Source organism: Melopsittacus undulatus, chromosome 3 (assembly GCF_012275295.1).
Source record: "Melopsittacus undulatus isolate bMelUnd1 chromosome 3, bMelUnd1.mat.Z, whole genome shotgun sequence".
Lineage (NCBI taxonomy): Eukaryota > Metazoa > Chordata > Aves > Psittaciformes > Psittaculidae > Melopsittacus > Melopsittacus undulatus.
This window is the reverse complement of record NC_047529.1, coordinates 84,409,396-84,432,065: the sequence shown is the minus strand read 5'-3', so window position 1 is coordinate 84,432,065 and position 22,670 is coordinate 84,409,396. Positions and strand designations below refer to the sequence as shown.

The following is a 22,670-nucleotide window of genomic DNA, read 5'->3' as shown; positions in this document are numbered from 1 at the left end:
AATTAAATTTTGGAGAAAAAAACCCTCCCATAAATGACTCTTTTCCTCCTAATAAAAAGAGCAAAAAGGGTCAAGGATCAAACAGAAGTATTTCATCCCAGGATCTTGGCAATTGTGCTTCATGAGGTTTTATTCTGAGTGAACAGAGTTCACTGTGGCAGCACAAGCAGGTCCTTTCCTCAAATGCAATCAAAGCTGGGAACTTTCCCTGCCTGCACATGCCTGTATGTGGCTGGAATAAGCAAGCAGAGCAAGTGGTTCGGCTGAATCACCGGCAGAACCAGACACTCCTGCTGCCGTGAGCCACTGATGCAACTTTGTTCCTGCCTTTGCAACGCGGCTCTCCCTTTCCCAACCTGTCAGCAATGAAGCTCTTAACTTGAAAGGAATGTTGAGAGCCAAAGAAACATTGCTAAACTGCCCCAAGGAGCTCCTCAAAGGAACAAGGCATGTTGGCATTGCTGGTTAGAGAAACGGCTACTTTCCTTCTCTTAGTGTTCTGTGTGTGAATGAAGAAAAAGGAGAAGGAAAAGACATTGTAGAAAGAAAGAAAAAACAGACGGCACTGGAATTGCACCCAGAATTTACAGCTGAAATGAGTCTAATAGCACAGGGCCTGATGGCCCTGTCTGTGCACATCACAAATTACATGAGCAGCCTGACTGACTCCGTCTGAAGAATTCTTCAACATACACAGTCTGGCTCACAGTGATTAGTGACAGCAAACTGCAAGGGGAAAAGGGATGACAGAGGAGGAATTGCTCTAAGGCAACATTATTTACTGTTTCTCTCCCTCCTAAAAAGAGCCAGAAGTTTGACTAGTTCATTCATTGGTTTCACTTCTGTTTTAAAACAGGCACTTGCCAGAATGGAAATAATTTATTTCAAGGTTTCCTCACACAGAGAAGACTGAAGACAAGCCCAGAGCAGCTGAGAGTCCTGCTTCATTAATGTAATTTATTATTATCACTGTGATGTACATGACAACTAAGAAAATGCAGTTGCTTACTGCACCAAGATAAAACGTTTGAAGTGTCTGGACTGAAAAGCTAAATCCCCACTTCTCCACCTCCCACTGTACTGAGGCTGGCCAGAAGTGTTTGTTTGCCAGCTGACTTGCAGTGGAGTGTGACCAAGGATAAATCAGCTAATACTGGGCTTTTCAGGGGCTGGTGGTATGAGATGATTCTGGTTTATACCTACCTGCTAACGCTGGCTCTTGCTTGAGAAACCCAAAGCTCTGTCTCACAAACCGCGTTTACCTCTTTCCCTCAGAAGCAAGTGGACAGATCATTGCAAAACTGGCATCCCAAATGTAACCATTCACAGCTACAAGCCTGAGGCTGCACACACTGTTGATCTTGCATCAAAGGTAATTATTTTAAGGCATTTCAGTTTCAAACATCATACGGTAGCCTGAGAGTTAAAACACATAATTGCAGAGAAGATCTGGTGTTTGCATGCTAACTTTTGCACTAAGGATGAACCATATTAACAAAACAAAAGGCAACATCCACCTGGATGTGGATTAAAATGAGGCAGCTGATTTTTAAGTTCAGCTCTCAAACTGAGATGGTGTATACCACAAGTATCCTCTCCTACATCCAATAACACTCACGCACCTTTGTTTCAGAGTAACGCTGAATGCCACCCCACTGCATCTTTTTCCAGCCCCTTGAATTTACTGCGTATTATAAAAGATCTACATTTGTAAAGGGCATAGTGTGTTAAACCATCACTGTATTGTAATGGTATCAGGATTGCTATTGTCAAAACATCAAAGTTGTTCAACCTCAGCACGCAAAAATCAGAGAGAATATCTGTGTGCTAGACTCTCCAGTAGGCTCTGTGAATGCCAAAGAGTTCTTGGAGTAGGCATTTTCCCAAAACACAGCAGAAAATTTAAACAAGGTTGGTATTTCGAAGACTGACAATACTAACAATCCAATAAGTAAAAAGTGGTGTGCTAACATACTCTAGTACTATCGCCATGCCTGTCTCCCATGTTGCACTGGGAAAATCTGACTTCTAACAAGTGGATTTGCAATACAATCCCATTTTGCCTGCCCTGGATCCCAAGTGTAATCAGGATTCCCTGCTTCTACATTCCATTGGCAAAGAGACAAAGCAGCACTGTTCCTTGCAGCTGCATCTCTGTCGCTTCCCCTCTCCTTGGACATGTTTACTGTGAAAAGCTGGGATGCAGCTCAGTCCATCCACAGTGAGCCTGCAGGATGGAGACAGTTATGAGCACAAGTCAAACCAAAGCAAGAGACAGCCATCTCTGGTACTACTGGTACCCACTGGGTAATCTGGTCTGAGACTAGGACTCAGCCAGCCTACGCGATTCTGTAATCTTTTTATATCATGGGTTTATCTAAGAAGTCAAGGTATTTTGTTTTGCTTACATGCGTTATTTTTAAGTACATTCCAGATTGTAAGACACTTGGACACTGTGATGATACTAGAGAGCACTCAGCATTGTATTATCTGAGCACTCCAGAATCTTGAATGCCATCATCCACAGCTGACGCTCTGCTGGGATACTCCTGTTAACCTCATTTCACTGATGGAGAACTGAGGTACTAAGATTCAGAACAAAAGCAATGAAAGTACTTGAATGAAAAGGTACTGAGCCTCTTTATGGGTAACTGGGGAATGCAAAAGGCTAAGTTAGGATCATACACATTGTGCACATGAAAATGAGACACATACCCAAGCAGCTAAACTATTGGGCTAACTATAGGTGTGGTTGGAAGACAGGGACTTATTGACAGTACTTTTCCCTCTGCACTCAAGCCAGGTATGTTGTTTCTGGGTACTGAGGTATTTCTTTTTTGTTGATGTCTTTGCTAAAACCAGACAGAAGATAAGGACATGGTGCTTTCTCTATGAAATAACATAAAAGACATTTTTTATGAAAACCTATGTAATCATGCTCCATATTTTGACACCTGAATAAGGCCTAATTCCCACTTCAGGTGAGTGTTTTTTCTACAAGGATGCTGTCAAAACTGCACAAATCAGCAGCAATAAAAGGAACATCTCAAACCCAGGTGTTCCAAGTGTTATATTTGTGGCCTTCACCATAGAGACATTCCTCTTCCATCTGCTTGAATGGAGTCATGTATATTTAAGACAGCCTTTCTAAATAATGTCACACTTGCACATCCTGGATTTAGACCTGAAGTCTTGCTTGTAGTCTTTCTATACCAAGAATGAACTGTGCCACCTCTTAATGTCTATGAAATTTAAGACAGTGCAGAAGGGGGCAGGGCAGAACCTTAGAAGAAAAGAACATGAAATTCAAATTAGGCTGAAGAAGCTAAATATTTCCAACAGAGAAATTAACAAGTTTGCTTAAGATAAGAGGGAGATATGGCAAACCAGCTCTTCAAGGACAGAGAGCATTTTTCTTCACTTAAAATTCCAGCCTACAGACTCTTATGAACATCTTGTCAGCATAGCACAGGCTACTTGTCAGTGCTGCTCTCGTTTTGGTTTGTCTTCCTCCTGGCTCATATAAAGTCCAAAGTAATTTTATTCAGCTGTCCAGGCCAGGATTCAAAGCTCTGACATTACTGTTATTCCTTATCTTCTTTCAGTGCAGATAGGTAAACATTTCTTACTTTCTCGCAGAAACAAATCTGATCTGCTTCATTCATTGGCTTTCAGGGAAAAAAGAAAAATCAAAATCTTCACTAAGGTGATATGGGAACAGTCATACAAGAGCATCCATGTGGTGGCCTTGTGCCCTGCTCTGCAGTGCCGGATCCACCCTCTATGAATGATCCAGACACATACTTGAGTAGTATGCATGTGAGGATCTCCAGATTGCACCCATCTTAAAAATAAAGCATGGATTTTGCCATGGAATTAACATCCAAGAATCTCAGAATTGGTAACAGATAGAATCATAGAGTAGTTAGGGTTGGAAAGGACCTTAAGATCATCTAGTTCCAATCCCCCTGCCATGGACAGGGACACCTCACCCTAAACCACATCACCCAAGGCTTCATCCAACCTGGCCTTGAACACTGCCAGGGATGGGGCATTCACAACCTCCCTGGGCAACCCATTCCAGTACCTCACCACCCTCACTTTTGGTGATTACCAGAGAGAATAACAAACTATGCTTCCTGCATCACTATTTTACCATGTATTACCTAAAATCTGAAGCCAAGACCTAAAAACCTCCCTTTGAAAAACACTGTGCTCCATGTAAAAGCATGTATGCAGGAGCGCTTTGCAGTATCTTGCCATTTTACTTCCTCCGAACTGTACAAGGTCCCATGAAAACCACCCCGCACAGAAGCCATAGTTGAAGCAAATAACAAGTTAAATACTACACTACTATTACCCTGTGCATTTCTAATGCATGTAATACAGTGAGACTCCAAAATAGCGATCCTAGTATCTTTATAATACATTAACATGTTTCCCATAATACTCTTGTTCACTTAACCTGTTTTACTGTAGTAATTTCAATTTAAAAATATCCCTGTAAAACACTGCCCTGCAAGGCAGAGATCAGCACATTTTTCATGATATTAAAAAGATCCAGATATAAAAGATGGGTTTCACTTTTGTTATTTAAGACTATAAAAGCAGGCCAGAAGTAACACTGCTTCAGGCAGTGGAAGTAACACCTGTTTCAGAAAGGCCACCCTTACGGAAGTGAAAATCCACAGAATTCATTCTGAAAGGCTCCCACTAACAAAAGTAACTTCTTTACTTAGCCTCTTGTCTTCATAAGCGATGTACAATTATCCAAGATTGAAAGTACCTTCACTTAAGTGATGAGCTGCTGAAATGATGCCATGTCAAAAGACATGCCACTATTTGATGTTTTTTTTTCTTGAACCTCACTACTGAGTTTATTCAGTTTACTATTCGAAGTAGTCAATCTTGTTTGTTGCTGAAGATAAAAATACTGAAAACGCAGTGACAAATTAAAAAAGGCAAATATATGCTATGCTATTTTGTAACAAAGACTTCAAAATGCCTAGTTTAGGGAGTTACTGGTTACTCAGGATTGATAATTTTTAAGAGTTCAACTCATCAGGAGCTGTTAGTTGTCTGTTTAACTGTTTGAGAACTCAACAGGGAGACTGAGAAAAACAACTGGATAATGTCTACTTATGTTGGTAGACCTGAATGTCAAACAGTAATTTCAGACACCGAGTTTTGCACTCTTTGGTACAAATGCTTCCCGTTATTTTGACACAGATAATGGTTAAGTTTGCATTTCCTCAAGGGAACTACAGTAACTGTAGTAAAAACATTCAGGAAACATAATGTTAGGCTACCTTCTACCTACACAGAAAGCATTGGTAGAACAGTAGCAAAATCTATCAACAGAAACTTTCCAATCATTAGATTCCACTTCTAACTTTATTTTGTAGACCAATAAATGCTGTTCCTAGCATGAACAGGATCATAAACAGGTATTACTGACTTAGTGCAAGAGATAAGGAATTACAATTCTGTTTTCCAGGAATATAGATGGGTTTGCACATCCAGGTACAGCACAGAAAGTGAGGCTGTGCCCACACTTCAAGCCAGGACTGCAGTGCACAGGCATGCTTGTATTGCCATCCAAAGTAATCACAACAATGTCAAGGGTTGCTTTACCTCTTGGAGTGGCACACGGTAAATAGCATCTCTACATATTGTGAACTACTGAGATTAAAGCTAGCTTAGATATAACTATATGCTGCCACTTGGTTTGAGATTCATCATGGAAGCTATTTGTAATGCCAAGTATGCAAATTTTATTTCCTTCCTGGAGAAGCACAGGAGAGGATGTGTGACTAAATGTTGGTATTCATCTTCCTTTCCTCTATTCTACCAGACTCCTGAAGATGCCGTATTTCCACTGTACATTTACATCTGAAGCAAACCATTTTTCATTTGAACAGTGTAAAGCAGAAAGTCTTCATAGGCAAAGAATACCCTGGTAAAGAAATTGTGTTAAACTATCATCACATAAATATTACTGAAATTGTTAAAAAGATCAGAATCTATTTCTTCTCCAGAGTGTTTCTCACTTGATTCATACTAGATAGGGTGTCAGATTTGTTATCATTTTCTACATCAACCAGAAGCCCCCACCCAACAGGTATGCTAGCTTTACTACAAAGTAGTACTCCTCTTCCTTAATTTGCTCTATACAGTTTTAACATTGATTACAGAAATACAGTAACATAAAAATCACTTGGTTGTCTTTCAGAAATTGATAGAATCGGTGCATCCATAAATCTACATTCAAAATGTGCTCTGCATGTTTCCGGTATGTAATGCATACTTGCCTTATTTACAGTTACAAACAAAAACAGCATATGCAACAAGAAACTGTTGAGCAAAAAATACCTTGGTAATCAGATGTCCATGAAAATTTAAGCCTCTTCAACAATTAACAGCCTTTGTAACACTGCTAAAAGCATCAATGAAAATTGAAGTGTGAAAAATGTACATTCTTTATTCTGCTGTTTGGATACAGAATAAAATTTAACTTTTCAGAAAATAGAACTATAGCTACAGCTTTGAGAGCTGTCAGTTTGCTTTTGAGGATAAAGTACATGCACTTTTTCCAGTTACTTTATTGCACATAATGTACAGTCATAAATGGTGTTTTATTTACATGTGTTTTGGCAATGTCCATGTTTGTTTTCCCCCTCCAGAATACATTATTTTGCACAAACAAAACCTTAAATGTTTCACACAAACTGCCAGAATACAAGTCAAAGCATATATGTATGTATGTTGTTTGATGTTGCCGTTTTCTCAGTTAATTCTTCTAACATCTCAGTTAATCTTTGCCTTGGGAATTAGATTCTTCCCAGTTAGTCTGCTGTCAAAGATGGACATCTGAACTGCTGGCACCAAGAAATTAGCACCGCGACCTGCTGTGCCTAACACCCATCTCCTACACAGAACCATACCACCTGCAATTAGTGCGCAGGCACATAGAAGGAAGAGCACTGTACTTTTGTTAACCAGTTTGATTCAACATTGATTACCATGTGTTATTTGGACACTGTTCCATTAATAGTGTTTTAGAAAAATATATCAAATTTATTAAAAACATAATAGATTCCAAAAACAATTATGTACTTCCAGACCTAGGAATGCGTTACTCAGATTCCATTCTGTACAATGTGCCATTTATGATGGCTGCTATTTTTACTGAGACACAAAAAAATCAGGTTTCATATATTTTTAAGTAAGTTTCCTCCAAATTAAAGCGATTTCTTAATGGATGGCAACACACTTCCATGTTTCCCTGCATTTTCAGGGCAGAAAGATTTTTAGTGGTCCCCCTCAAAGAGTACAATCTAGGAGTAAGCCATTTGTTACATATGGATTTGGGATTACTTTTTAAAGGTATGTTCAAATAAAGTATCAATGTTGTCAGTATACATTAAAAACATTCCAAAGATGGCCCTGAAGACTCTTTATAAAATATATTCTGGATTGATAGCACAAAACAAAAACCCAACAAATTCTTGGAGAAGCCAAATTTGTTGTACTTTGCTACAGCAGTTCACTTTAAAGATGTGAATAGCATTGCTCAGATTTCACTTTGAAAGGCTCTGTGATGTTTTTGTTTATACTCTGACCTAATGAAAAAAATAACAGATTTACCTTAAGATAAATCGCACTTGATTGGATCAAACAGCAATTCTCCAATTGACTTGAATGTATGATCTTTCAAATGTTAGGACAATTTAACCCCAGAATAATAATATAGGACAACCTGGCTTCAGTGATTTAACAATACTGAAGTCATCCTTAAATTCAGCTCTAAAAATAACTCATTTCTTTACTATAAGCAGACAAAGCATAAAATAGTTAAATTTTCAGACAGGCGCTTACGTAAACTGAGAAATACATCTGGTGGACAACAACAGCTAATATAAAATTTTGACTTTAGAGTTTTCCTTTTTTGCTGTCCTTCACCTTATCAGTGCTTCAAAACTTACAGCAACCTTCACCACTGCATATAATGAAGAATGAGATGAAAATGCACTGTGGACAAAGTATGACAGTATTTCATATCTAATAAAAATACAATAAAAATATTACAGAAATGCAGTACTTCTGGGAACAGAAGTATACTTCAACATAAAATACTAATCTTTTGTCCCATCTGAATATTTTCACCTGAACTGGAGAGAGCACTTAACCAAATTTAGATGTGTGCCTCTGACAAAATTCTTTAGGAATATAAATTTTTGACTCTGAAAGGACACTTGTGCCATTATACAACCAAAAGGTCCTGATGTTATCTGTACTAAATGTCTAAATTTATCCTCTCCCTGTGGCTGACTTTTAGAATAGCAAGGTATTCATGATCTGTTAAATTAAGAAAGATTCCTGTACAAGTAAAACTACATACCATTAGAAAACTAACATCTTCATCAGAGCTAGACTGTTTTTCTCTATAAACATGCATTCTATTTTAATTCCTACTAATACTGTGTGAACTTTTTAAAGTTATATCACATGGATTTCAAGATATGTAATTTCAAACATAAATTAAAGAAGGCATTTGAACAGATGCAAAGACTCATCTGAATTTTTACTATCTCCAGGAGAAGACTAAGCTTTCACAAAAACTGTTGATATCTGAAGAGTTATCTACATCGAGGATCTCCCTTGACATTAGCTGCAATCACTGTCCAGTTAAGATTACAAATCTAGAAGAAAAACCTGGGGATATGTAAAGGAGCCTCAGGCAGCAGAAGCTTTCGGAGAAAAATGTTTCTGTAAAAATATTTGCATAGATGTACATTCAAAACAGCATTTTTTCCATTTCAATTCCCTGCATTCATGTTGCTACAGTCATCCACAGGGATAAAGATGACATAAAGACAGCCCTGGAATCTGAAATGGCTGTTGCTTGGTAATACAGTGATAGGTGAATTTTTGTACTTTCTGCAGTCATTAGGAAATGATCTGGTTTGACCTTTGGTTTACAAGAAATTGTACTCCCCTGAGCTACGCAATACTGAGAGACTATAGCAGAAGTACAAACAAAAGTTCAAAACCGTGTGGCAGGAAGAAAATAAGGCACTTGTGGCAAGGAAAACCTCCAGGTTTCAATGTACGGTAATTCTATCTAGAAGTATTTTGTGCTTAGAAATGTCGCATGATGCAACAGTGAACCAGGTGCAAAACCAACAAATCACAAATTACTACAAGATTAACTGCAACCTCTGAATGGTTCAACAAAGAATCAAACTGGTTTCTGTACACCATCATGATTTACCAATATACAGGCATCTTTGCTCTTCTGCTGTGAGCCGACAGTAATTATTTTAGAGAGAGAAAAAGAAAGTGTGGAATTAGTAATGCAGATGCTGAAAGGCAAGTGGCAAGACTCTACAAGAATGCCTCAAAAAATGCTACTTTGTTCCCATTTCTACTGGCACCTATTCCCCAAGGTAAAAGGCCAGAATGACCAAAGCCAACTTAATAGTAGTGTGCAGAATGTCAAGCTGACAAACAACATAAAAACAAGTCACGTTGTGTTATCTGTGGTCACGTTCTTCAGGGTTAGTCCAGTAACTCAAGACTTTACATTCTTCTGTCTTTATTTGTTTATTTTAATTAAACATGTAATGGTTAATAAACAGACATAGTCCAGAGTTAGTAGGTTGGTATTATAACATTTATTAAAATAATGCTATGGGTTAATAGAAACAGCAAAGAACCAAAGAATTTAAATGCAAGCTATGTAAAAACCCAACTAAAACCCAAATATGTCTAATGTATTCATCCAGTAGCTAACTAAAAGCCCAAGAAGACAACACTCCCAATATAATAAAGTACTGCAAAACAATTGGCAATTTTTCAGTTATCAAAATTGTGGGTTTTGCATTTTGTATCCTTTTTTCTCGATCAGGAAAAAAATTCTTTTGAATGTTATATAACATACATATAAAACAAGATAGAAAAATACATTATAAACTTGTAACAATGGCTGTAAATACATTATCTTACATGTTTCTCATAGGCAATAGGTTGGTTATGGTACATACATTGCATGAAACTACTAAGATAATAAAGAATAGACAAATACATGTCATCTGTACGGTTACATACAAGCGACACTCCCATCTACCCACTCTAAAAAAATTACATAATACTGTCAGAAAGAAGTCTTAAAACTACTTATTTTAATAAAGAAAAAGTAATTAAAGAATGATAATACTGAGAACCAAGGCATTCAGAGATTTCAAAATTCATGCTATTTTTTTTTAAGTTCATCCAAAATTTTGTCAACTAAATTTTCAGAAGTTTGTTCAGAGCAAACATTACTTTCACATGTCACACATCTATTTCATACACTTCCCCTCTGCCCCAGTAAAAGACCTTTGATAAACATCTAAAATGTCCAGGTTTTATCATAGTTGAGATGAAACTGGATCAAATACTGGTATTGTTTTAGCAAATCTCTCTTCAAATGTTTGAGTGTCGCAAGTTTATTCAACCAACCAACCAAAATAAAATCAAAATGGCACAGCATATACTGTAAATAAGATCAACACAACTGTATGTGTAACAGGAAGACAAAGCCAGTGGCACAATAAACAAAAAGCTAGCTGAATACGAAGGATGAATGTCTATTGCATAGTAAATAAACTGATAATTATTTCCAGGTGAGACAAGATGTAAGATGAGGTCACCATGCAGGTGCTAAAAAATGTAAGCCCTCTTAGCTTACTATTGACCTTTCATTTGGAAGCTGTGAAGATTTGCAGGAGGAGAATAAGTTGACAAGAGGGGAATAAAGTTATCACCTGATATTTGCCAAGCTTAGTTCTGAGCCCCACACAAAGTAATACTTAATGTTGTCAGAATTAAATACTGTGCGTTCAACAGCTTAGGCTCTTACAATTGCCCAGCTGTATGAATCTCGTGGAAATAAGGGTTAAAAATAAAGTACAGCTGGACTTCAAACAACTAACTGATGTCTTTCTCCTGCTTATCTTATGAAGAAAAGCCAGTGGGCAAATCTAACAATAATCAAGGAAGAGCTGAAATAACTAACTTGCATGCTGTTTGTCAGTGCAGGAGCTGCTTGTGAAAACGAGGGACATACTCAGACTATCACTGAAAACCAGCTAAGCACTTTTGAGTTCATTACCCACAGAACATCAGTTTTCTGGGTGATGCCAAATCCTACTATATTTGATGTATATTTATTCCAACTGAAAGCAAAAATACTCATCTCCATCCCTGAACAAAAATGACATACTTCCAGCTCTAAAAACTTTTGTCAGCTAATAGTCTCATTTAGCATGAGACAGCACATCACAGAACCCTTTGGTTTACATTGCACAAGTATGGCATTTGCTATGATTTAAAAAGTAGAGTGGTTGAAACACCAATGGGCTGGTTTGGCAAAACCTTAACAAATATTTTATGAAATGAGATTTTGGCAAAGTCACATCACACTAGTTATGGCAAAAATCAGGTAATTAATATGGTCAACTCATCATTTGTCTTCCCTCACAGCTTCTTTCACATACTGGGCGACTGAGTGGCATGCAGTAACTTGTCTGAGGGAGAAGCTGATTATACAAGACATTTGACTAAATGACCATGAAGAAAATAAGGCACTTCCTTTTCTTTAGACTTATTCCAATACTTAAAAAATAAAAAAGAAAGACTAAAAGGCTCTTTTGGTCTTTTGTTTCTTGACAACCACCAGAAAAAATCATTTAATGAAATAAAGGGTTTCTTTGTTCTTTTTTTCTTTTTTTATAACACTTGAAAGTATAAAATGCTACATTTCAAAAAATATATTTTTTTTTCTGCACCAGCACCCTTGTATAGTAAAAGTATCTACTTTTTTGTTCATTTTGTTTCAATGCACTACACTTTATCTACAATTTCATTACATGTATACAGCAAATAGGCAAGCATGGCTTTTACATCCTTAATGAAATTTTTTCTATACAGGGAGGTTTTAAAAAAAATATTTGAACAGTTTGCCCAGTAATGTGACACATAATGCATGTACCTTGTTCTCATGTAATCTTCCGAGGAGATTAAAATACGGTTAAAGTAATTTAACGCAGATTTTATTTCAATAGTGCTGCTGTTTTGTTCTCTGCATTAACGTAGCTCTAAAAAGTCATCGTCATCTGCATTTCATGGCACACTTTCCTTTAAAATGTCCAATTTGGCAGGCAATAGAAAAAAAGGCTGCAACATCTGCCCTTTGAGGGCACCGGTAGTGACTAAACAGCATATCAAATTTTGAATACTTTTTGGAATCCCTTCCCCAATGACATCCCTGACCAAAGGTTCATGCATGATGCATCATCACACAGTACATTCAGAGAGAGCTTTGACTTCCTTATTTTAGTTTCTCTGTTTTTTTTTTTTAATTTTTTAATTTTTTTTTCTGAGAAGAAAAATATTCCTAGAAGTCTCTCACAGTAACTGCCTCTGTCATCGGGTAGTTAAGGGACATCTGTCTCCATCTCGTGCGAGGCCTCCTTACCGTTCGCTTGGGGCAGGACACTAGAGGATGATCAGTGCGGAGGGATGAGTTGGACCTTATTGCTTTACTACTATTCAGTGCAGGTTCTAGAACCACTTTCACCCAAACAGGAGAACAACAAAAAGCGGAGTTGGAGGACAACAATTTCTTTGTCTGTTTTGTTAGATGGTAAGACGAACGGACAAGTGCCCCAGCTCGCTGCACTGAAGACAGGCAAGCAAAGGCGTTTACCAGTTAACTGATCAGCAGGCAGGCATGGTCAGGTCATCATTGGGTGAAGAGTTCAGAGGTCAGAAGGTCATAGGTTAGTTGCCGGTGGCGGCTGGGTGGTTAGAAACAAAAAAAAACAAAACAAAAAAGAAAGAAAAGATAGAGAAGAGATTAGTTCCAGCTAGTGACGGCTTAATGACAACATGAAAACTAATCACAACTAATAAAAACCAAGCATGTTTTAATTCTGACATACTGATTGACACCATCTACAGAATGCAATAAAATCATGACAGCCCTCCATCATGATTTGGACACGTGAAGGAGAAGCCCGCTCCCACAAAACCGGTTAACAGGAGAAATAGAGATAAAATACGACTATCGACTAATGGTTAGTAGCAGTCGATGAAGGAAATTGGAAAACAAAAAACAATGAACAGTTTTGGAACTGGGTAGAAGATTTCTGGAACAACAGTCAGTGCACAGCATCAGTATCTGACTGCTATTAAGCATTAGTATCTCCCCAGGTGCAAGCATTAAAGCAACTATTAATGATGGATGTGATTATTAATAACTGGTTGTTAAAAGAATGGAGTCATCTAAGGAATTCTGGACTTAGAGAAACAATTTGGATCAACAAACTATGGGCCAAACAAAGGGTTTTTGTTCAATAAATTTTTTATTGCCTTTCATTTATTCTATTTACAAACAACATGGAATTTCTTGGCCTCATGATACAAAGCAATACTAAACTGTAGTCTAGCAACGTAGGCATCATCGTGGGAACCAGGAAAACGCTCAGCCTTCTACTTTAGCCAGCATTTTCCCATTCAAAATACTATTTTACACATATAGGACACTTATAAAATGCACTTGCATGTAAACACTGTAAAAGTCCTGCCATTTTAAAGTCTATACTTAAAAGCTCTAAGTACATCAAAAAATAGAGAAAATATCTAATTGGTACTAATAAGGCATTTTAAAACTACAAACAGCTCTCTTTATTCATTTTCAAAGCTAATACTCTGCAAATACAATAGAATCTGACATTTCATATACATTCCTGCTTTATATTTTTATATTTTAAAAGAAGCCACCTGTAAATACTATTTTCTCTTAAAAAAAAAAAACAAACCAAAAAAAGAAATCAAAACCACAAACAAATTACAGTAAAACATAAAAAAGTTCTCAAGTGGAAAGTTATCATTCCAAATGTTCTGGAGCTGTTCCTTCTTTAATCATTCTCTCACATTCTCCTTCACCAAACTTGGTCCACTTAACAGTAGTATGATTTTTTTTTATTTTTTTTAAGACTCATTCAACAGCTTAATTATAGCTAAAATAAATTCTGAGGTTGATAAAAAGTTTTTGTACTGTTGCCATTTTGACTAAGGCAGAGGAGATGAAAGTGAGAAAGGTATTCAGTGCAAAGTCAGATTTGTGCCATTACATAAAATGAAGTCCAGTAGGTGTAATATTCACAGATAGCATTGATTTAGCAATCCTTCTTGTGGGCTAATGTACTTTCACATAATAAAAATGGCCTATCATTTAGGATACAGTTCATAACACTACAAAAAAATTACTACTGTAACATAAATGAGACCACATGCTCCCTGATTTTTTTTCAGAATCATGCTAAGTGGGATTCCTTTAAATTAAAACGGCTCTTTCAAAAATAAGCAAAAATAAAAATAAATATCTTATGTGGCACAATCTCACCACTTTACAGGTATACTAGAAACAGACTCTTAAAGCATTTTGATACTGATTACAATTTTGATTAAATGGTATTAAGATTTATATATAAATTATGTGAAAGTTGGTTTGGATAAAACATTCAAGAAAATTCTCAGCATTAATATTTCTTGTGGAGTTTATAATCAAAGCAAGCTACCTTTTAAAAATACCAGTACACCTGTGATACATCCTCTGCCAAGTCTCTGGCCTTCTACAGTACACACAGGTTTGTCAACTGTGCAACACCATTTACAGTTTATTACAATTAAGTCAGTCAGTCTCTCTGTTATATGCATCAAATTCAATTTTGTAGTATTTATAAACTGGGGAGTTAAAATGAGCTATATTTTTCAACCCTTCACCAATTCTAAATGCTTAGTTGCAAGAGTAAAACATTTACACATTTGGGGATTCTTGCTTTAAATGCAGTGCTTATCTATGAAAAAAACCCCAACCCTATGCAAAGAATAAAACCTACTTAAAAAGTGAATGCAGTAGTACTACAAAGTCATCTGAAAGTGGATTTAGAATTTAAAAACCCAAAAATGAAAACAACTTTAGACCCAATGAATGCGAATATAGATTTAGCAATATTTAACTATATTAAAAAAAAGTTCTGTATTGAAGAAAGAAAGGAAAAAGAAAGTATTTCGGTTTGCTGACATTGTTTTTCATGGCTACAGCTACAGAAGTATATTGGTGACAGAACTACCAAATAGGTGAATACTGTAAATACTGATAGTATTTTAATTCTACAACATAATTGTAGCACATTAAAAGAAACTGTTTCATTGCTGAACAAAGTTCTCTTCAAAATCATCGTGAAACTTACATCTGTGCACTGAAATCTACGATGTCAAATGCAAAATACAATGAAGTACAGTTGCAAAATTAATTTTGTGTAAATTTCTTAATACACACTGGGTTATTTAGACAAGACTTCAAAATAACATTCTCCTGAAATATCTGCATGGTTTTCATGCTAAAAGAGAGGTGTGCATGACTTATTCAACAGGAGATAAGCCATGTGCATTTATCTACCTAAGACAGGGAGCTTGCAATATTGAGAGATGAACACTGTATCATCAGAAACTGGCTGTATTTTAAAAGGTGAACTGATACCAATAATTGTTTTCAATTACTTGTAAGTGACCCAGATGAAACATCTAGGCCCTTTGTAAAATATTTAAAATATTGAGTAAACACTACAATGATGTACTTAAACTACAAATTGGTATCCCCCCGACCTCTCTTGGTGCTTTATCTGTATACTTACTAGTTAGTTGTCTCAGGCAAATATCTAATTATACAAAAAGGTAGTTTCACTTGTCACCTGAAACTACCACTACAGATCGTAAAAGACTATTAGCAAAAACTGGTCAAGCTTTCAAAGACAACCGAATCCCTACTATCCATTACTCTCAACAGAGATACGTTTTAATCTTTTTTTCTATTTAATTCCCCCTCCCCCCTTTTTTCTTTTGGTAAACATGGGCTATGATTATACCCTATTGCCCACTGAAGAGTTCTCAAGAAATGAGAAAAAGCCAATGGGCTGTAAATAGTGTGCAGTGATATAAAAGAAGAAGCAGTCTTCAGGAAAACTTAAGTAGTGTCTTGTTCTCAGCTTTATACTCTCTGTAAAGCCTAAGATCATATGCACAAATATAGCAACTATCCATTAGGGCCCTTCTTACTGTATTGCCTGAAATCTGTATTGTTTCTTGTAGTTAATTTATGGAAGGTTGTGAGAAGTGAAGTGTAGTCAATGTTAGATGTCAGATCTGTCACCTGGATTTGGCTTTTGCATATTACAATATCATGGAAGCCTGCACAAGACTGATTTTGATGAGAGCAGAATAATAATACTTGGCACATAACGCTTTGCATCCTCAAAGGCCTGTACAAAACAAGAACCCCCACAACACCCCTGTGAGGTAGGGAAGTATTATTATCCTTGTTTCACAGATGGGAAAACATACACAGAGAGATTAAATGACTTGCTGAAACCCACAGTGAGTCAGCAGCAGGGATGGGATAAGAATTCATCCCACACACTGCTTCCTAACCAATGTCAATAAACCGAAAATATCACTTTTCTCAATAAGCTTAAATACTTCATTCAGGGGTCCAAAGGCATTACACTTGAGGAACAGGAGAAAAATGAAGATTTACTTTCCATTCAAGGGTTAAAGAGAGATGCCCAAATATTGGATGTCATCTCACCAACAGGACTTCAAAAGTTGCTTCTCCTTCAGGTTACACATTTTAGCAGCAAAAGGCAAATACCAAGAAATAGATTTTGGCAAAAAAACCAAAACACGCTCCCTTCCCCCACCCTCAGTAATTCAAACTCAAACAACTTTTGAAGTATTATCTTCACAGCCCTTACCTTTCTGAATTCAGTCAGGTATCTGAGAACATGCATCCTCCCCATAATATACAGTACAGTGGCTCAAAAGTTTATTGGAAAAAAAGGAATCTAAATCTTCAGATTTCTCCAGACACAGACAGGAGGCATTTATTCCTTTACTTCTTTCTCATTAAGCAACCATCCATTCATTTTATTTTGCAACACCAATCTGATATTTCCACACCAATTAAATGAGCAAATTGGGGGAAGAAGGGGGAAACATGGCCAAATTAATTACTGTAGCACTGAATTCAGTGTTTCCTGATACAGATGGATCTTTAAATAGTTTTTAAAAGGGAATGAGTTATATAATTTATATTAAATGTATCACAAAGCTTATCCATTTAATTGAGCTGGGAAAGCCAAGTTTACAAAATGCTTTTAAAACCACAAGCATTCCCAAAGCTTTAGAATATGAACTGTTCATATTTTGGGGAAAAATAATGAATAGGTGAAAACCAGGTATTTGGTTAACCAGCTGTGGTGTTGCAAATCTCAGGTACACTCAAAGCACTTCTTACAAACAAGAACTGCAGAACTAAACTAACCTCGGTCTGCGGTCACAATCCTTTGGTAAGGATGGACACGCATATCGTGCCTTCGAACTTTAGTAGCCACCGCACCTAGTTAAATTGCAATTACCAAGACAAAGTTAGAAAACATTCAAAGAAAACATTAACAGCAGGTTTATCAAAATGGATTTAAATGATCATTAACTACAAAAGTTCGTTTTAAGAAAAGCAACAAGTTAAGGCACAGTAGTTTCAAATCTTAATCTTAAAAAGAAGTTTATCTGTGCAGATTAATATTGCATTTATTTTAAACATCCTGGCCTTAACCTGTTTAATCCATTCATTTACAATCCCAAAATTACAGTATTTCATGAAATCTATTAGACCCAAGCACATTTAAGCTTTACTAGTCACATATTCACTGAAGTGCCTTTCTTGCAGCAGGACTATTTTAAATAATGCCATTTTTTAATACTGACAATTATCTGCTAACCTTAGGATCACTTCCAGTTCTACCACAAAAAAGTTTTAAAGCAATTCTTCAAGCCTACAGATTGTGATTTTAAACTTTAAGTCATTAATTATGAACTGCAATGAATTAGGTGATTAGTAAAGCAAACACTATATAGAACACTTAGCAGTCAGTATACTACTATACACTCATAAATTACAGCTACTCTGTAATAATAGGAGCTAATTCAAATTAATAGCACTATTTTATTTTAAATCTATGTGCAAAAAAGTGCAAGTAAGTCACTGACTGCTAGGCCAAGCTTTTTTCAAGGCTGCTGAAAACTAAGCATTTGTTAAAATTCAGATCTGATGAAGGATCAGTTAAGACCGTTCTTGAATTCTTAGCCTTTCGTTGGGAAAGCCATACCTGAAGATAAAAGGAAGGGAATTGAAAGTTAGTCACCAACTAAAATTTGATCCCAACATCAATATCCTCAGAATACTAATAGGGATGCATTTCTCTGCCATTTTAGAAATAATTTTGCTAAGACATCTTAAAGGTCCACCACAAAAATGGACAAAATATAATATACTAGTAATGAGAATGAGCATATTATAAAATAAAACTCAATAAAAACTAATTTAATTCAGTTAACTATACAATTACGCAGATAATAGAGCATATGTATGAAGAGCTACTGATTTACTGCTACTTAAGCGAGAGTGTGGTCTTCTCCCCACTCTCTCCTGCCTTTTCCTATTTTAAATATGATTATTTGTCGAGATCTGTTTTGGCCAACACACCTGTGCTCTCACAGCTAAGTCCAAAAAGAATGCAATGGTTTCAGATGCCATTTTCAGAGTAATCTTCCCCACTCTTTATAGAAAATTTTGTGAAAAATCAAAAAGTTCCCTGCATTATATTCAATTATTATTATGGAATTATGTATTTCTTTACTCGCTATTAACTGAATTCAGAAGACTTTGCCATTAACCAGCAACGGACAGCTACTACTACGATCCTTGTTACTGTGACCTTATCCCAGGACATATCCCAAGTGGATTTGCAGACTGGGGGTAGAGGAGCTCAGGAGGATATTTACATGTTTGTAAAAATAAATAAATGATGACATCATCATATGCTCATCGTATTTTGGCTATGGGGTAGCTGACAACTGTAAGCTGATTAAAGACAGACCTTCTGCATACATTTGTCCTACTATATTTTGTCCTATTAATATTTTAAAATATTATAATTTTTATTATTGATTAACTAATCCTGAAAGGCAGAAGCCTGAAATATATTTACTTTTTTACTGTAAAAAATATAGCATGGGAGCATGCACACATACAGGTAACTTCAACAAGTATTTGCCATGTAAGTGAACAGTTATTTTTTCAATACTTTCAACAAAATACTGATTTTGAACATTACTGTCTAATGTTCATTAGAGATGTTTAGAATTTGTTTAAGTCAATAATTGCCACTGAACAAAGATCAAAGTCCTATAAAATCAACATTATGTAAGCACCAAGGTCATACACAATTCAGAACAAATGGAAGAGAAAGAGAGGAAGAGAGGGTAGGGAAGAAAGGAACTGTTGTAACTCATTGTTTCATATTGACCAGTTAACTGCACTGCGATGGCTGCTTTATCATTCTTGCCTTCACACGGCAAGTGAATCACCTGAAATATTAGGAATGATGGACATTTCAACCCAACGTATGTAAAAAAAAGCCATCAATAAAATTGCTAATTGCGTCATCATTTAGTTTGCTTTATATTACTTCACTGAAATTATTTTCTGGTTACAAACTGAAAAAAGACCCCTCCAGCCTTACTACTGAAAAGGAATAGCAAAATAGGAAGTTTCCTCATCCAAAGATTACTGGACATTAAAATTTATGTTAAAGAGAGCACAAACAAATCTGACTATTTACAGGAGCCCAAATGACATACAACGAATGTCAGCTGCTTAGGTTTGGGTTTTTTTCCTTGCCTATCTATCCACCATCCAGCATCACACAAATGTTTTCTTTTCAGTAGTCTTATTAACATACTAAATACACTTAAAACATTTTAAATATGTTTTGCATTAAGAGTTACACCATGTGAACAGTTTTCCTATGCAGTTTTGATATATCTGGGATAAGACTGTTGCTTCAATTTTTTTTCTTTGAGCCCCATGACCTCTACCTTGCAAATATCATAAAAGCATAAGCAAATTATTCTCCAGTCATCCGCATACAAAGGTCTTACCTAATACACCACTAGGTTCAATAGGATACTCAAGGATTGATGTAGCTGGTGCCAGCGTGTAGGGGTATTCATATGGTGTGTAAATTAAACCAGCTTCGGGTCCGGGTGGAACTATTGCAGCGGTGGGATGAGGAGTTCCGTTTGGCATGACAGCGGTTTGTATTTGTCTGATCAAAGGCATTATGGTAGGGCCAGCTGGCGTAGGAGTACGCAGGGCAGCTGGTGGGAGAACAGGCGCAGGCCCAGTAATAATCCTTGGAGCCTGGGCTGTTGCTGCAAGAGAAAAGGCAAGGGCTGCTACAGTAAGCAAAGAAATTCAGAGGAAAGTATGGAGATAGCAGTACAAAACGTGGAAAGAATGGGAAAAAAGGGGAAAAGTAGGAAAGAAGAAAAATAAAAGGAAATCATTAGTACATGCGCTGATCACACAGTGCCAAAGCACACCATTCAAATGCAAACAGCTTTCCATTTTCCAGTGTGATTAAGTATGAACATGCAAAATAAAAAAGCCATTGTAAAACAGTGAGGTAGATTTCTCAAACAGGTTACACAGCACAAAAGCTCCATTTAGACCACATTTCTTCATTTATGCTATCAGGACTGCATGAGACTGAGATGCATGCAGGAGATACGAGGGAAATACTGTCATAATCAGAGTACAAAATTCAGTGCCACTATAGAGTCCACAGATACTCAGTTATGCAGAGCTGCCCTATGAATCTGCAGTTCTTACGTCTTAAAATTAAACATATACACAATTCCAGTTTCCAGCATCAATGAAGTTAAAGATGACATAGAAACACAATGCATCTCCTCTCCTACTCTAGCATGAAAAAACAAACTCAAAAATTATTGATTTCAGTATCAAATTCCCCAAAATAAAATACCTGCTTTGTATTAGAAGAAAACAGGTGTTGGGTTCTTTGGTTTTGGTTTTGTTTTTTAAACTGCTAGCACATTCCATTACATGTTATTTGAAGCCTGTTGGTACACAAGATGAACTTCTTAAACACTAACACCTCAGCTGCTAACAGCCAACCTTAAAGAGTTGTAATTTATAGATTTCTGTGCACTACTGTAAATCTACACAGATTCCATTAACTTATCGGTGTTCTGAAAAGAGAAATGTGGTGGTAGTTTTTCAGATTTGAGATTGTTTTGTTTAAAAAATTAAAATATTGAAAAAATCACAAGTGCTCAGACTGAATTAATAAATAAAATAAACACACCCTCCAACTTTTTCACTTCCTTTCTTAAATGGAAATAAATCATTATTGCTTCTAGACCCTCAAGTTTTCAGTAAAATCAAAATACAAACAGTGAAACTGTATTATCAGAAAAAGTGAATATGAGCATGGAAATCTCTAGTTAAAAAAAATAAATCTCAATCTTCCCACTTACACTGATACAAATAGACCAGTGGGAATACATCAAAGAAATTGTTCCAATTAATACAAAGGTTTCTATACAATAGTTTGCATCAATTTCAACTAATCTAAAATCATTTTACTCATAAATTTGCAATAATTTAGAAACTAAAATATAGTTAAACTCATCTAGCTTTAAATATTGCAGTGTTCACTAGGGCTGAAAGATTTACCATTACCATTGTAGTGGTAAAAGCCCTTGCTTATGTCTCTTTTAAAATCTGAATAATTACACTGGTGTAAGCAGTCTCAAATGGACCTAACTGCATTCCAACCTTTAAACATATTCAACATTGAAATGGTGACTGTGTGGAGAAACAAATTTGCGACTATCAGTAGGCCCTTAGCGAAAAGACTGATTCAACTGTGCTTATATTTGACATCTGTATCACAGCTACAGCAAAATTTACTTTGGAACAGCATCAGCAGCTACATTTTCAGGAGGAGAAATTAGATTTTCAACTAGAGAAAACAGTTTGTATCACACATAATAGGTATACACTCTCATTAGTAGGTGTATTTAATTAATTTTCAAGTGTAAACCTGTGCATACATGCATTTGCAAAAGCATTTTCACACAGATGTAATGGAAGAATCTGTAAAAATGGCTCATTACATCACTGATCCCTGTGAACTCAGCTGTGAAATCAGTTCATGAATTGTTGGAAAAACGTAATGCTGGGGGGACACATGCAAGCAAGACGAAAGGAAGGAATATAATACAGAAAAATGTATCCACAGTATCCTGGACATCCGTAACATTTTCAAATTACATCTCTAAAGATAAAATTGAAAAGGAGTCTATTGTCCTTTACATGCATTTAAGAAAAAAAAAAGACTGTAAAATAGACAGATCTGTCTTAAGGGTTGAATTTTTTTTATCTATATATTTGTAAATATTTCAACCGAGACATACTGTTGTATGAAAGTGGAGATGATGGACTAAACAAAACCCCCCAAACTGATAGAACTTATCTCTAGAAGATCTTTTGCAACAGCTGCCTACTGTTTTGTTGGGTTTTCACTGCTTTCTACTCTCTAACACAGCTGCTACTGCACATTTGCCAGAAAGTAGCTTCAGGAATCAAAACCAAATCAAGTATTACTATGGCATTGACCCTTGAAGTTTATGAC

The 22,670-nt window shown here is 36.2% G+C and overlaps 1 protein-coding gene across 9 annotated transcripts in view; it reads right to left on the bottom strand.

Annotated features, from left to right (window-relative positions):
- Positions 1 to 6,459: 6,459 nt before the first annotated feature.
- QKI (QKI, KH domain containing RNA binding) overlaps positions 6,460 to 22,670 on the bottom strand; it is a 155,807-nt gene continuing 139,596 nt past the window's right edge. For 2 of the 9 annotated variants that reach the window (XM_034060702.1, XM_034060707.1), the window contains 3 exons: positions 20,110 to 20,406; positions 17,432 to 17,506; positions 12,449 to 12,842 (listed from right to left, as the gene is read on the bottom strand). In XM_034060702.1, coding sequence (XP_033916593.1) covers positions 12,826 to 12,842; positions 17,432 to 17,506; positions 20,110 to 20,406 — 389 coding nt within the window. In that variant the 3' untranslated portion in view covers positions 12,449 to 12,825. Of the gene's footprint in view, positions 12,843 to 17,431; positions 17,507 to 17,545; positions 18,276 to 20,098; positions 20,407 to 22,670 lie in introns of those variants that run through there. The other 7 variants (XM_034060704.1, XM_034060706.1, XM_034060700.1 and 4 more) reach the window with 6 other exon arrangements.